Raw genomic sequence first — 14,396 nt, forward strand, 5'->3', positions numbered from 1 at the left:
TGCTGGAGGAAAGTGTGATTCGGCATGTCGGTGCCCTCGCCTGGACGACTCAAGACGGCGAATCGTTGATAATTATTTTATCGCTCTTTTATGCGTCTGAGGAAGATAAATTAAACTGTAGGAACATCAAGGAAAGATCATGGAAATCAGTAAACATGGCCACTGTGTCCCAATGAACTTGTGCTGCCTGTTCACTCATGGAGATTTTCTCTGGCACATCTCGTCCCGTTCCGTCCCTTTAGAGTTTAGTCCAAGGCAGCTCACATTTTCCAGGTGCAAGCAGCTCTCGTCATTCCTCATTCCGTTCCTTGGACATGAGCAAGCCAGCTCCGTTCCGTGGAATGTACCGTCTTTTATGGGGTTCGGGGTGAGGCATGGCCTCGGAGAGCGAAGGTCACTGCAGCACCCTTTGACCCTCATTGGTGCATGCATTGGAATTGCCTTGCAGTGGTGTTGGCAGTGCCGAACCGGTGCATTGTGGAGGTCGCAGTTAACGTTGGAACTGTCTTGCAGTTGTGATGGCAGCACTGAACCGGCGCGTTGTGGAGGTCGTAGATAATGTTGGAATTGGCTTGCAATCGCTTTGAATGTGTGATTTTGTAATGTACTGTCATGTAATGTGTGGATGTCATGTGTGCATGATTGTGCAGTGAGTAGGTGTGGGGGGAGGATAGGGTGGAGGGATTGCAAGGGATTGATGACGACAGGGATTTCAGAAAGGAAAGGGTTGCGAAGGGGGGAAATTTGAACCTTCTATACACACCCAATGCATTTCCCCCGTCCCTTATATAAGGGGAAGGGTAACATTACTAAACAAAATCACTTTGGAAATATCTAAACTAGGGATCCCTTATGTGTTGAGTACAACTCCCCCAGGGGCTTTCCATAACCGCTAGTACGTGGTTATTACTCCCGCCACCAAAGGTGAACGGAAGTTATGTTTTCACCCCGATCTGTCTGTCTGTGTCTGGCTGCGAAGAGGATATCTCAAAAGGTTATTGACAGATTGGGTGTGTGACGAGGATGAATTGATTCGATTGTGGTGAAGATCCGGATCCGGATACGATAAATTTAACCTGGTTCCCAGTACCATCGGCCAGGTGAGAGCACCGAACAGGCCAACTCGAATTTTAATTGATGATTCTTAAACCTAGGTCTGTAAGTTTTTCAAATACATTTTTTTTTCAATGTTCAATACTTCACTTCGAATATTTAGCAACTGTGTAACATTTAGTGGGATTGGAATTACTTGCAGTCGTCCGGACTGTCCTAAGATGACTCGGAAGCTCCACTTGCGGTTATAATCAGCCAGATCATGAGCTATGTAAGGTGGATGGTGCATGCCAAGGGTATTTGTGTATCAGGTTTCTGGCAAATGCTTCCTGACAGCTGTGTGTGTTGTGCTAAGCGAGCACCGGACCTGTGTGCGCCCGAGCGAACAGTGCAGCTTGCATGGAAAGCGATTTCTTTCTTTGAGGGTTAACAAAGCTCTGATCCATGCTCATCCCATTCTGGCTTGGCCATCCCTATTGGAGTCAAAATTTAATTTGGACACAACTACAACAGCTGCTCAGTTTCTGACCTTCCATCTGCTTCGATGTTACTTATCCACCAAGAAGAAATTTAACACTTCACTTGGCCGTGATGTCACGACGCATAATGCCCCCTTGCTGTACAATGTGTAAGCGATGATTGGATGAAAATTAGCTCACTTAGACAAAAAGGATATACTTATTTATTGCAAAATGGATTGTTAACACAGAGGCATAAGGATGAACGTCACCATGAGTGAACAGTGTTCGGTTCGAATGAATGGGAGCGATTTGGTATTATGCGTATACAATGAGCTGACGATTCAATGTATCTCAAGTTCATGTCTTGTGAATACAAGTGGGCGGGTGAATTTGTTCATCCTGATTGTGTAGGAGCTGCTGCCGACACAGCGACTTGAAATGGCAAGCAGTGTAACGTGATGTGACCGAACGTCCGAGAAGACCAGGGCCACTTTCTGTCTGAAGTTTAAGAATGAATTTATAACATACTCAGGCTCTCTCGTTCTCTTCATCGAAAGATGCTCCAGGATGCTTAATGTACACTAACTCATGCTCGCGGGTAGGACTTTCCCTATGAAACAGAATTCCGAAGCTTTATGGTTGGAATTTGGAGTCAAACCCAGACTAGACAGTGCAAACGTGTGTGCGTGCGTGCATGTGCGCGCGCTCGCTCGCACCAGTGCCAGTCATTGGTTGTTTTCTCCATATGTGGGTTTCAAAGGATGGAAAGCATTCCTCACAGGTCTCGAAGTATCCACCTCTGTTTCCGTAGGAGCGGTGGTGGGGGGGTTAGGAATGTTCTGAGGGCTCTTTTCAGGATCGTCACCGAGCCCAGGACAGCATTCAGCTGTAGTTCGTTTGAAGTAATATTCCCAGGGGTGGCTTTTAAGTTGTCTTTCAGGTTGTTCTTCATCATTCCCGTTGCTCGAATAATCACTGGTACAATTTCCGTGTTCTTGAGATTCCAGGATCTTTTCACTTCGTTTTTGAGTTCTTGCTATAATTTGATCATTTTCTTGATTTCCACGTTGTTTAGGCCAAAATCACTGGGATTAACACCTCAATTACCAATACCTTCTACTCTTTTTTGTATCTCTGACCTATATTCAGTCGCAGTGCTTTTCCATGTCCATGCTCGATGGGATCATTAGGTCATACATGAGAACCACTTCCTTGTTTTCAGTGATTGTTTTGGTTCATGTTTCCGTGAGTTTTCTGGGACTCTGCGGGGTTTATTTCCAGTTTTAGAGCCACCAAACTATATGTTAAGAAACGTATCTGTTCATGATTTCTGTTCACCTCTTTTTTGAAATTGTTGGGGTTGTATTCATTGTTGTTTCGGTTTCATGTGTGACATGTTCTCTTTGCACCTGTCTTTGGAGATTTTTTTTTGCAGATGTGCCAATGGATTACTCCACATACCTCGTTGTGCCTCCGTGTATATGGCTGTTCTGACATGAGTGTTTTTACATCCTGATAGAAGGTGGCTCGTACTTTCTGTTTCTGCCTTGCTGAACCCACACCTGTCCGATTAACTTAGGCTCCCACCATTTTCTTAACGCCATTGGTGCAGTGTCCTTAGTCTTGGGCATTTATAATGATTCGTTCTCCATCCCAGTTGTGCTGACCTCTCCTTAGCCATTCCAATGAGCCTTCTTTGTCAATCCCCAATCTGACCAAATCTTTGCACACACACACACACACACACACACGTGTGTGTGTGTGTGTGTGTGTGTGTGTGTGTGTGTGTGTGTGTGTGTGTATGTATATATATATATATATATATATATATATATATATATATATATTTATATATATATATATATTTATATATATATGTATATTTTTTTTTTGTTGCGGTTCTCGGAACCGCATGCACCCAACAGATAGGTGTCCCAAGACAGTTAATCCATTATTATACATGTAGATAGTCCCTTTCCTTTTGTCTAGCAGCAAAACTGGGGCGTGCGTTGCGATGATCTCATAGCGAGGTTTGCTTACATCATTTTCTTCTTCATTTCGTCCCTACTCTTCTTTCCATCTGATTATTCCTGAGGTAAATCAGCCACATGCGCCTTCGCTGTGAGGTGGGCCCTCATTGAGGCCAGCACGTGCGGCGCCGCTGTGAGGAAACTGCAGCGCAGAGCCCTCGTTCCCAAGCGAGTCCGAAACCCAATGTGTGCAACGAGTTATATAGTGCGTTTAGCAGTGCGGGATTATCGACTCGAGCTTTCGATGATCTGGGGAAGATTGCCGGTTGCATTAAAAAGGCATACGAATGAATACCTCTTAAGAGGCTGCACGAATGGTGTTTTTCCCAACACAGGAAACTCAGCCAGCACGACGCCCACGCTGCACGAAACACGTACGGAGGCCGATAAAGACGACTCCACGCCATGTTGGGCCAGATACGAGTGTGCGGAGTAGAAGCGGCTTGTTCCTTTTCAACCAAATATCTGACACATATTGGTGTTCGCCCCACGCACACGCGAGCAGAGTCGTGCGAACGCGAGCGCTGGCCACATGCGTAATGGCCGAACCCTGCGCACTGTATAGAATGTGCTCGAAGGCAGACACATACGCCGCTCGCAAAACGTGCATGGATTTATCCATAATGATGTACCTTTGGCCCTCGCTGGCAGCAGCGGATTCCCCACGGATGGTGAACGTCTTCTCGTCTCTTCGGGGAATGCCGGGAACATATATATATATATATATATATATATATATATATATATATATATATATATATATATATATACAGTATACATATATATATATATATATACACATATATATACATATATATATGCATATTTATATATATATATATATTGTTGGGGGTCGGGTGAGAAGACCACTTGGCGGGGGGGGGGGGGGAGAAGCTATCTCGGCTCCCACCAGGCTCCCCGGAATTGTAGGCCGTCGCACACTGATAATTCCGTGATGTGGCAAGTCGCTTAACCGACCGTGGACGCCAATAACTCAACCGCGTGACCTTGGGTCCTCCCGTCTATGGGTTAATCGGGTTACCTAATTAATCACGTGATTTAATTACCGGGGAACACTCCCTCGGTACGCCTTGTCTGAACCGGATCACTTTACCGGATCGGATGCAGCTGAGCAACACTGCCAAGGACGTACCGGCTAAAAGGAACGGATCGTTGGGAATAAAGTCCTGGCTAAGCTCGGATTCGGACCATGCTGGATCAATGGAAGAAAAGACAAAGACAAGCTGGGAACATTCCGAATAATGATTTATTACAATGGGTGAGGAAAGGGATGTGGTACGATAAAGATTTATTGGGGTGTGTTGTGCAGAGATAGGGGAGAGAGACATGTGGTGTAGCAAATAAACAGGCAACTTGCAAAAGCTGACACAGAGCAGACTTAGCGTGAGAATAATAACAATAATAATAACAACAATAACGATCTTCTGCAGTCTTACTTAAGCATACAGGTGCCAACACACACACACACACACACACACACACACACACACACACACACACACACACACACACACACACACACACACACACACACACACACAAAAGCCGATGAAGAGGGAGTATTGAAACAATAAGGGAAAGGAGTTGAGGCTACGTTCTCGGTACCTTCGTTCTTGATCGCACGAACGTGCCACCAATACATTTTGGGGGGGGGGGGGATGCTCCGTAGTGTGGCACCCGACAGTGGGCGCGTTGTCTCTCGCTTCAGCAGAGCATATGGTGACTGTGTTCCTGTGGGAGGGGCTTGAGTGGAGAAGGGCGGAGTCCAGGGTGCGTGGACGGAGTGGTAGGCGAGACCAGGTTGGCGGGTGGGGTCGATGTCATGTGGGCGGAGACGATGAGGCGGAGCCCAGACAGCAGGAGACGGGTTGTGGCGGTGTCAACGAGGGCGAGGCGAGAGTGGAAGAGAAGCGGAGGAAGAGAAGCGCAGGGACCGCTCCGACCTTTATAGGACTTGCAGCGTGGGAGGAGGGGCCACCCCAAAGCGAAACGTCATCACCTGAATCGGGCGCTCTGATTGGTCCTGACCCCTCACGTGGTCTGCTAACTTTGGCTGGAAACCGCCTCACTTCGTTTCCGGCAAGGCCATCTCAGACAGCGGCAATACTCCGCTCCAACCCCACGACACGACACGAATTGCCCATACCAAAATTGGCACGCGAATCATCCCGCAAACACCCCCGGGCCACGCCCTGGTGACCGGCCGAGGGTCCCGCATGCCCACGCGGGCGTCCGACCAGCGCCGATCAACGTGCCCGCTCCGCGCGTACCAACATGGCCCACACTGTACATTTCCCGGCTTGATCGCAGCTTCGCTGGCCGATGAGACGAGAAGACGTTCACCATCCGTGGGGAGCGCTTGCTTCTCGTTTCTTTAAAACAAAATTGAACTTGTTATGAATTGTCTTTTTTGTTTTTTTTAAAAACTTCTGAAAGCACCGATTCACACTTGTCATTGTACAAACTCGAAGTACCCGCTCCCTACGGGAGCCGTCAAGGGGGTCATGTTATTATATTTATGCCTATTTTACTCCAAGGGGTCCCAGGATTACACACCCAAAAAATGGTTGCGATCGGTTCAGCCGTTTTTGCGGTACCTGGGAATAGACAGATGGACAGACGGTGAATTATAGTAAGATATAAAATGCACAACACCAGAAACATAAAGCTACTTCATTGTAAACAAAATAAGTACAGGTGTTATATTGCATGAAATCAAAATATATGATGATCAGAGAATTAAACAATTGAAACAGCGGAGGGGAGGTGCGGGTGGGTGTCAGAGGACCAAATCCAAAGATCCACCATTTTGAAAACAAGAAGAATACATAAGGTTATCATGGTTCTATCCACGACTATAACCAATCAATAATCATCTTATCAAATCAATCACAGCTCTATTTATTATAATCTATGTAATTGCTATCACAATAGTACATTATGTTTTCTTTGCATACAGGACACTTTTCCCTTTGTTCTATCCTTATGCAGGCGATTGGGAAAGGTTCCTTGTGGTGCATCGACCCAGAGTACAGACCCAGCCTCCTTCAAGCACTCAGCAAAACACCGTACCAATGGTACTCGCGTGTCTTCCACACACCTCCTGCCTCTCCACAGTCTTGTCACAGGTACGTCAAAACGTTTCAGCACAGCTTCACACTCGCTTCTTCACAATCTTGATGATCCTTCCTTTCCTTGTCTTCTTCTCAATGTTTCCTTCCCCATCTTTGCTTTCCCCCCTCTCACTTTCCGATGAAAACCGCAAGATTACTTGTGATAAATCGTTACAAACCTCACAGTGGTAAAAGAAAAACGAGAGTGAAGTCGATGGCATGCCATCACAAATCCCCACGCTATCCACCTAAGGCAAAGTTGAAAGATTGCAAAAAGTTCCACCAGCTTTGACACAATATCAAATTTTAAGGTTAAAATTTTTTCCCATTTTGATCCTCGTGAACCTCGGTCCCCCACTTCCCTGGGGCATGAACCGGGGATAGAATCCCCAAAATTGTTACATATTTCATGCGTCCCCCCAATGTTGATAGCATATGCAAACTTTCATGATAAAAGGTTTAAAGATGTTCCCCTGATTAGATTTTTCGGTATTTGACCCTTTGACAATGGGCCGGGGCCAAAATGGCACTGCTCTTGCACCTTATTGCCATGAGCTGAGCATAACTACCAAGTTTGGTGAATTTCTACTCAACCCCGTTTTGGAGGAGATAGCGTAATGGACAGATAGACAGACAGACAGACAGAGCCGATTACAATGTCCACCCGCTGTCCTGTTTATGTCAAAAAGTGTGTGGATAAAAATCTGGAGAGAATATATAGTGATCTCAGGGAAAGCATTGGGGTTACCCCTAGATTCCCAGTTTTTCATTTGCACTACAAGGCAGCGATTCTCTTGCAGGTTTAATAATAATAATAATAATAATAATAATAATTAATAATACCATTCCTTTCACACCATAAAGGCATGTAGGGCTGCCAAGACAGGTTCATTGGCAAGGAGTACAGTCCCGGACTAATGTCCATTCCAGCACAAGTTACCCCAAATGGTTATTACCCTAGTACATTGGTACTCATTTTGCCGACCTCATCATTGGCTGAGTCAACCCCATCTGGTGTTGATTCAACGGTAAACAAGGGCTTAAAATCAGAACTCTAAGGTCCCAAGTTAGCCACCTTAACCACAAAGCCAACACAAGGCTTCTTGCAGGTTTAAGATTCCTCCAATTGAATCAGGAAGCAGTACTTATTCAGACACATTAAAGTCGTTGCACAAACTCCTTCCACTTCGATGGAGATGCTCTATATAGATAAGTGCAGAAACTATGAATTTCATTGATATGTTTGAAATGCTTCTTCGCTTTGTACTGTCTCGGAGGAATCTCTATGGTTCGCCATTCTTTAATCAGTTGACCTGTTCACCAATCCCATCTAAGCTCTTGAGTTGGGATACTGGGATGGATCTGAAGTTATATTCTCATAAACTACGTTGATGTGTTCATTGTCTACGAATGCTTTTGTAATTAATGAAAAAGTCCATTGATGTCTCCTCATGCATTTGTCCAGCATGCGATGTATGTACAAACTCCACCACGGGCCTTAACTCACTGTTTAAAAAAAAAAAAAAATGAAACGGGCTGTCCAGGAAAACATACTTCCTTCCTTTATGCAAACACAGAACTCTCACGAAGAGTCAAAGTTGCTTTTTCAACATCAAATTATCTCCTGCAGTTGAAATTAATTTTTTTTCTTTTGTCTTTTTATTATCTATGGGACTTTTAGCTGCCGTCAAATGCTTTGAATACACCTGTGGCTATTCCAAGCATTCTTTACCCACCTGTGACTTGACTAGCTCTAATTATAGGAATAACGTTTCCACTTTTCCCTTGCTGAACACAGCCTAGAACTGCTTTCTTTCACGCCTAGAGATTTCCGATGCTGCAGGGCTGCATCTATTGCACCATGATTTATGCTGCATGCACCATAATTTCCCAAACGAACCTAAATCAAGTGCCTGCTAATGGCACGCACGCAAACAGCCTAACGATGAGATGGCCGTGAGCTAAATTCCACCGTTGAACCCTTGTCCCTTGTTTCGCTGTTTGCACTGGAGCAAATGCAAAAAGATTTGTAGCATGTTCATCCCTGCAAGGCTCTGATGTTATATATATATATATATATATATATATATATATATATATATATATATATATATATATATATATATATATATATATATATATATATATATATATATATATACACATATATACTCCTCCCATGCTCTTCCAACCAAAGAAAGCTGCATAAAGCAACCAAAAAAAAGCTACGCAAGGTAAGCCCTTTGGTATTTCAGACGCTGCTTGGGTTCCTCTACAGCTGCAGTCGTTCACCATTAGCACGTACATGTAGATGAGCTTTGTAGCAGGCTGGATCATCCCACACTGCCTTGGAAGCTTTGTTGAAGCATTCCAAGTTGAACTCGTCTTTTTCAATCTCATTAAAACCGGTTTCAATGGTCTTGAATGCATGAGGCAGATCTTTTGCGGTGAACATTTTCTGGAGTTCGACCTCAGGGACTTCTTCTTCCTTGGTTTCAGCAGCCTTGTTCTGTGACTCGAGCTCCATAAGATCTTCATTGCTGAGCTGCTCAGCATGGGACTCGACCAACTGCTGAATGCCATTGGCCGCGATCTCCAGCTGGAGCTCCCTTCCCAAGATGATCTTCTCCACAACTGGCTGCAACTTGAATCCTTCGGAGCTGTTTACAAAATGTAGACACAGCTTCCTCCAGATACCATTCATATTTGATTGCTTCACCTCATCTCAGGCTGCTCCTATGTTCTTGACTGTCTTATAAATGTCATAAGACTTTCAGAGCTCCCTCAGGGTAAGGCCTTCCTCTTCTTCAGTTGCCTGCACCACCTTGGAAAATGCTCTATGTTGTTAGTCGAGCTTGAATGAGCAGATCACATTGAAATCCATGGGCTGGAGCAATGAGGTTGAATTCAGAGGCAGGAAAATAAATTTCACTTGCTCCGAATATTCGTCGAGGTTCGTGTGATGACCTGGAGCATGAGCAGGGATCAGCAGGACCTTGAGGGGCAACTTCGTGCTCTGTCATTCTGAGAGAGTGGTTCGTGCTTCGTCATCCTGAGCGAGTGGTTCGTGCTCCGTCATCCTGAGTGAGTGGTTCGTGCTCCGTCATCCTGAGAGAGTGGTTCGTGCTCCGTCAACCTGAGCGAGTGGTTCGTGCTCCGTCATCCTGAGAGAGTGGTTCGTGCTCCGTCATCCTGAGCGAGTGGTTCGTGCTCCGTCATCCTGAGTGAGTGGTTCGTGCTCCGTCATCCTGAGAGAGTGATTCGTGCTCCGTCATCCTGAGCAAGTGGCTCGTGCTCCGTCATCCTAAGAGAGTGGTTCGTGCTTCGTCATCCTGAGCGAGTGGTTCGTGCTCCGTCATCCTGAGAGAGTGGTTCGTGCTCCGTCATCCTGAGCGAGTGGTTCGTGCTCCGTCATCCTGAGAGAGTGATTCGTGCTCCGTCATCCTGAACGAGTGGTTCGTGCTCCATCATCCTGAGAGAGTTGTTCATGCTCCGTCATCCTGAGCGAGTGGTTCGTGCTCCGTCATCCTGAGAGAGTGGTTCGTGCTTCGTCATCCTGAGCGAGTGGTTCGTGCTCCGTCATCCTGAGCGAGTGGTTCGTGCTCCATCATCCTGAGAGAGTGATTCGTGCTCCGTCATCCTGAACGAGTGGTTCGTGCTCCGTCATCCTGAGAGAGTGGTTCGTGCTCCGTCATCCTGAGCGAGTGGTTCGTGCTCCGTCATCCTGAGCGAGTGGTTCGTGCTCCGTCATCCTGAGAGAGTGGTTCGTGCTTCGTCATCCTGAGCGAGTGGTTCGTGCTCCGTCATCCTGAGAGAGTGGTTCGTGCTCCGTCATCCAAAGCAAGTTGTTGTGAAATGACACCCAATTTCCAAGCCGTTTGCCGTGTTAACGTGTTTTCTCAATTCCCGTGCAAATTCTTTTTTTTCCACCCATCACATGCAGCTGTTTATGAAGATTAATGTTTGTGAACATCTCCCTGAAATGGATATATAAATGCAAATTTGTTTTTCGGTGAAAGCTACTCCAGGTTTTTGAGTGGTATCCAGTACGTACTGTCGTTAGTAATCACACTGACTCTAACCTGCCGATTCCTGAAAAATTGTCGATATCGGCCAAACACTAATGTGTGTGGTTTTTTTTCTTTTTTCTTTCATAAAGCATTACATATTCTCTCTGCTAACTCCCCTACCCCCACCCCACCCCTCTCTCTATCTCTATCTCTATCTCTATCTCTATCTCTATCTCTATCTCTATCTCTATCTCTATCTCTATCTCTATCTCTATCTCTCTCTCTCTCTCTCTCTCTCTCTCTCTCTCTCTCTCTCTCTCTCTCTCTCTCTCTCTCTCTCTCTCTCTCTCTCTCTCTCTCTCTCTCTCTCTCTCTCTCTGTCTCTCTCTCTCTGTCTCTGTCTCTCTCTCTCTCTCTCTCTCTCTCTCACTCTCTCTCTCTCTCTCTCTCTCTCTCTCTCTCTCTGTCTCTCTCTCTGTCTCTGTCTCTGTCTCTGTCTCTGTCTCTCTCTCTCTGTCTCTCTCTCTCTCTCTCTCTCTCTCTCTCTCTCTCTCTCTCTCTCTCTCTCTCTCTCTCTCTCTCTCTCTCTCTCTCTCTCTCTCTCTCTCTCTCTCTCTCTGACTCTGTCTCTGTCTCTGTCTCTGTCTCTGTCTCTGTCTCTGTCTCTGTCTCTGTCTCTCTCTGTCTCTCTCTGTCTCTGTCTGTCTCTGTCTGTCTCTGTCTGTCTCTCTCTGTCTCTCTCTGTCTCTCTCTCTGTCTCTGTCTCACTCTCTGTCTCTCTCTGTCTCTCTCTCTCTCTGTCTCTCTCTCTGTCTCTGTCTCACTCTCTCTCTCTCTCTCTCTCTCTCTCTCTCTCTCTCTCTCTCTCTCTCTCTCTCTATCTCTCTCTCTGTCTCTGTCTCTGTCTCTGTCTATGTCTCTGTCTCTGTCTCTGTCTCTCTCTCTCTCTCTCTCTCTCTCTCTCTCTCTCTCTCTCTCTCTCTCTCTCTCTCTCTCTCTCTCTCTCTCTCTCTCTCTCTGTCTCTCTCTCTCTCTCTCTGTCTCTGTCTCTGTCTCTGTCTATGTCTCTGTCTCTCTCTCTCTCTCTCTCTCTCTCTCTCTCTCTCTCTCTCTCTCTCTCTCTCTCTCTCTCTCTCTCTCTCTCTCTCTCTCTCTCTCTCTCTCTCTCTCTCTCTCTCTCCCTCTCTCTCTCTTTGTCCCATCCTTGCTGTCCCCACTCCCAATACAGTGCAGCCAGCACCTTCCTCCCACACCTACCTCTCTCTCCCTCTCTTTCTCTTTCTTTCTCTCTCTTTTTTTCTCTTTCTCTTTCTCCAATGCATGCTTGTTGTTCCTCTGAAGTCCTGCGCTTGGTTGGGAATATAATTTCGGCACCTTTTGGGCCGACCACCTGATGGAAGACCACCAAAGTTCTTTCCATGCCAACCGATCACCGACAGACACCTATCCCTCTCCACATTGCTTCTTCAGTCCCCAACCTGCCCCCTCTCTCTATACTCCCCATAGTTTCGCTTTTGGCAATTTCCATTTGGTATTTCTCACAGCATTTCATCCTGGTTTCCCATTCGATGATCCATTGATCAGGAGTTTCAATTTCACTTTTCTACGACCGTTTCACTTTGGGATGTCAGTTTTGATTCGTCATTTCAACTTGTGATGTGATGCGAACGGTGCACGCCAAATGTCTTCAAAAACTATTATCGGGGGAACTTTTTTCGATTTTCCAAGGGGTGTAGAGGGATCGAGAGTGGCTTAAGGTTCTTAAAAGGTCAAAATGGGGTCTAAAGTGTTTAAAGCGTCTCAGGGTTTTAAATGGGTCTAAATGTCTAAAGGGGTCTAAGAGCGAAAGAGCAAAAGCGGTCTGAGGTGTCCAAAGGGTCTTAAAAGGTCTATGTGTCTGAAAAGTGTCAAAAGGGTCAAAGATGGTCGATACGTCTCAAAAGGATCTAAGTGGGTATTAAAGGGTCTAAGGGGTGTAAAGTGTCTAATGGGGTCTGCAGGCCATGCAAGGTGTAAAGGAGTGAAGCTGTAGTAAAGAAATGACCTCATGTTAGTAAATAAGTTAACTCTAGAGTGCAACACAGCAATAATGGGCCAAATGACCTTCTCATGCCTGTTTAAGCCACCTATTTGGTTGCATCGTGGTTAAATATATGATCTCATTGAATGTTTTTTTTTTTTCTGTGAATTGACTTTGGGAGCTCAAAGCAGTGACGTCACAAACAAACAAAATGTTTGTTTTATATAATATGGAGATGGGCAACCGATTATACCTCTGCAGCCTCTTCTTCCTCTTCTCAGGGAGGTGGCGTCACTTGTTTTTTTCTTCCATCGACCAGTTTACAGTGAGATCTCTCAGTGAGTGAGACCAGTTTACAGCGAGTCGAGAAATGCTCAATCAGAACCTCATTCAAGGTCATGGGAAAGCTCACCCAGAAACATCCAAAATGTTATTTTATGCCTTGTTTTAATATGTAACAAAAGAGTTCATTGTCTCACGGCTCTGGAAACAAACTCCAACCCCGACACGTTACGTACGTCTTTCTTGAGTGGCCCATCAGATATGACATCGTTAAGACGTCGGAGACATCGATGATATTTCAAGAGATTAAATATATCTCGCCTGTGATTGAATATTTCTGTGATAGTGACCAGAAACCTTATGAAAATCAAAACAATAAAATAATGGTTGCCAAGGTTACCGGCTCCACCCATAACCATATTTTGTCACAGAATTTTTACACCGAATTCCCGTTTCTACCAACAATACACAAATACACGCAACAAAAAATTGTTCATTTGAGGTGAGACATCTCCAATGAAATATATATCAAACACCTACGATCAATATACAATCAAAAAATCAAATCACGATATTAACTTGGTTTTTTGAAAACCAAATGATGCATGTATATTTGAGGTGTATATTTGGTGAAGTTAGCTAAGATGGCAACCTATTTTTTTTCTCTCCAAACTCTTTTCACCCTTTAGAGTTACGTCTTTCGATGAGCAATAAAATTACCTTTAAATGTAAGTATAGGTTTTATTTGTACTATGTTCGGTTTTTGAATGATTAGCGCAGATGAGAGGTCACGTGACTCCTCCTCCACCGATTTTACCGATCATGGTAAGGTCTTAATCGAGTTATTTTTTTCACATTTGATACTATATTTGATGGTCGGAGGTTATCACCTCACCAAATATATTGCTATCCTGGTTGTAATCGGAAAGAAAATGGGCTTATTATTAAGCATTATATATATATATATATATATATATATATATATATATATATATATATATATATATATATATATATATATATATATATATATATATATATATATATATATATATATATATATATATATATATATATATATAAACCCGTTCTTCATGACAGTGTTAGTTGAGTTCAGTCAGATTGGTAGGTTTCCTCTTTTGCATTCTCTTTCTCAATTCCGTCCACATATATACATATACATATACATATATAGTTTGATATATATATATATATATATATATATATATATATATATATATACATTTATAGTTTGATATATATATATATATATATATATATATATATATATATATATATATATATATATATATATACATTTATAGTTTGATATATATATATATATACATTTATAGTTTGATATATATATATATATATATATATATATATATATACATTTATAGTTT

The 14,396-nt window shown here is 44.0% G+C and overlaps 1 protein-coding gene across 1 annotated transcript in view; it reads left to right on the forward strand.

Annotated features, from left to right (window-relative positions):
- Positions 1-14,396, forward strand: part of LOC147019555 (uncharacterized) — a 438,487-nt gene that overhangs the window by 153,281 nt on the left and 270,810 nt on the right. Inside the window, exon 3 of the mRNA XM_085894127.1 lies at positions 6,557-6,693. Within this exon, the coding sequence (XP_085750253.1) occupies positions 6,557-6,693 (137 nt within the window). The remainder of the gene's footprint in view (positions 1-6,556; positions 6,694-14,396) is intronic.

The sequence above is a fragment of the Eptatretus burgeri genome, chromosome 9 (assembly GCF_056783735.1).
Source record: "Eptatretus burgeri isolate ZD-2024b chromosome 9, Ebu_testis_v1, whole genome shotgun sequence".
Taxonomy (NCBI): domain Eukaryota; kingdom Metazoa; phylum Chordata; class Myxini; order Myxiniformes; family Myxinidae; genus Eptatretus; species Eptatretus burgeri.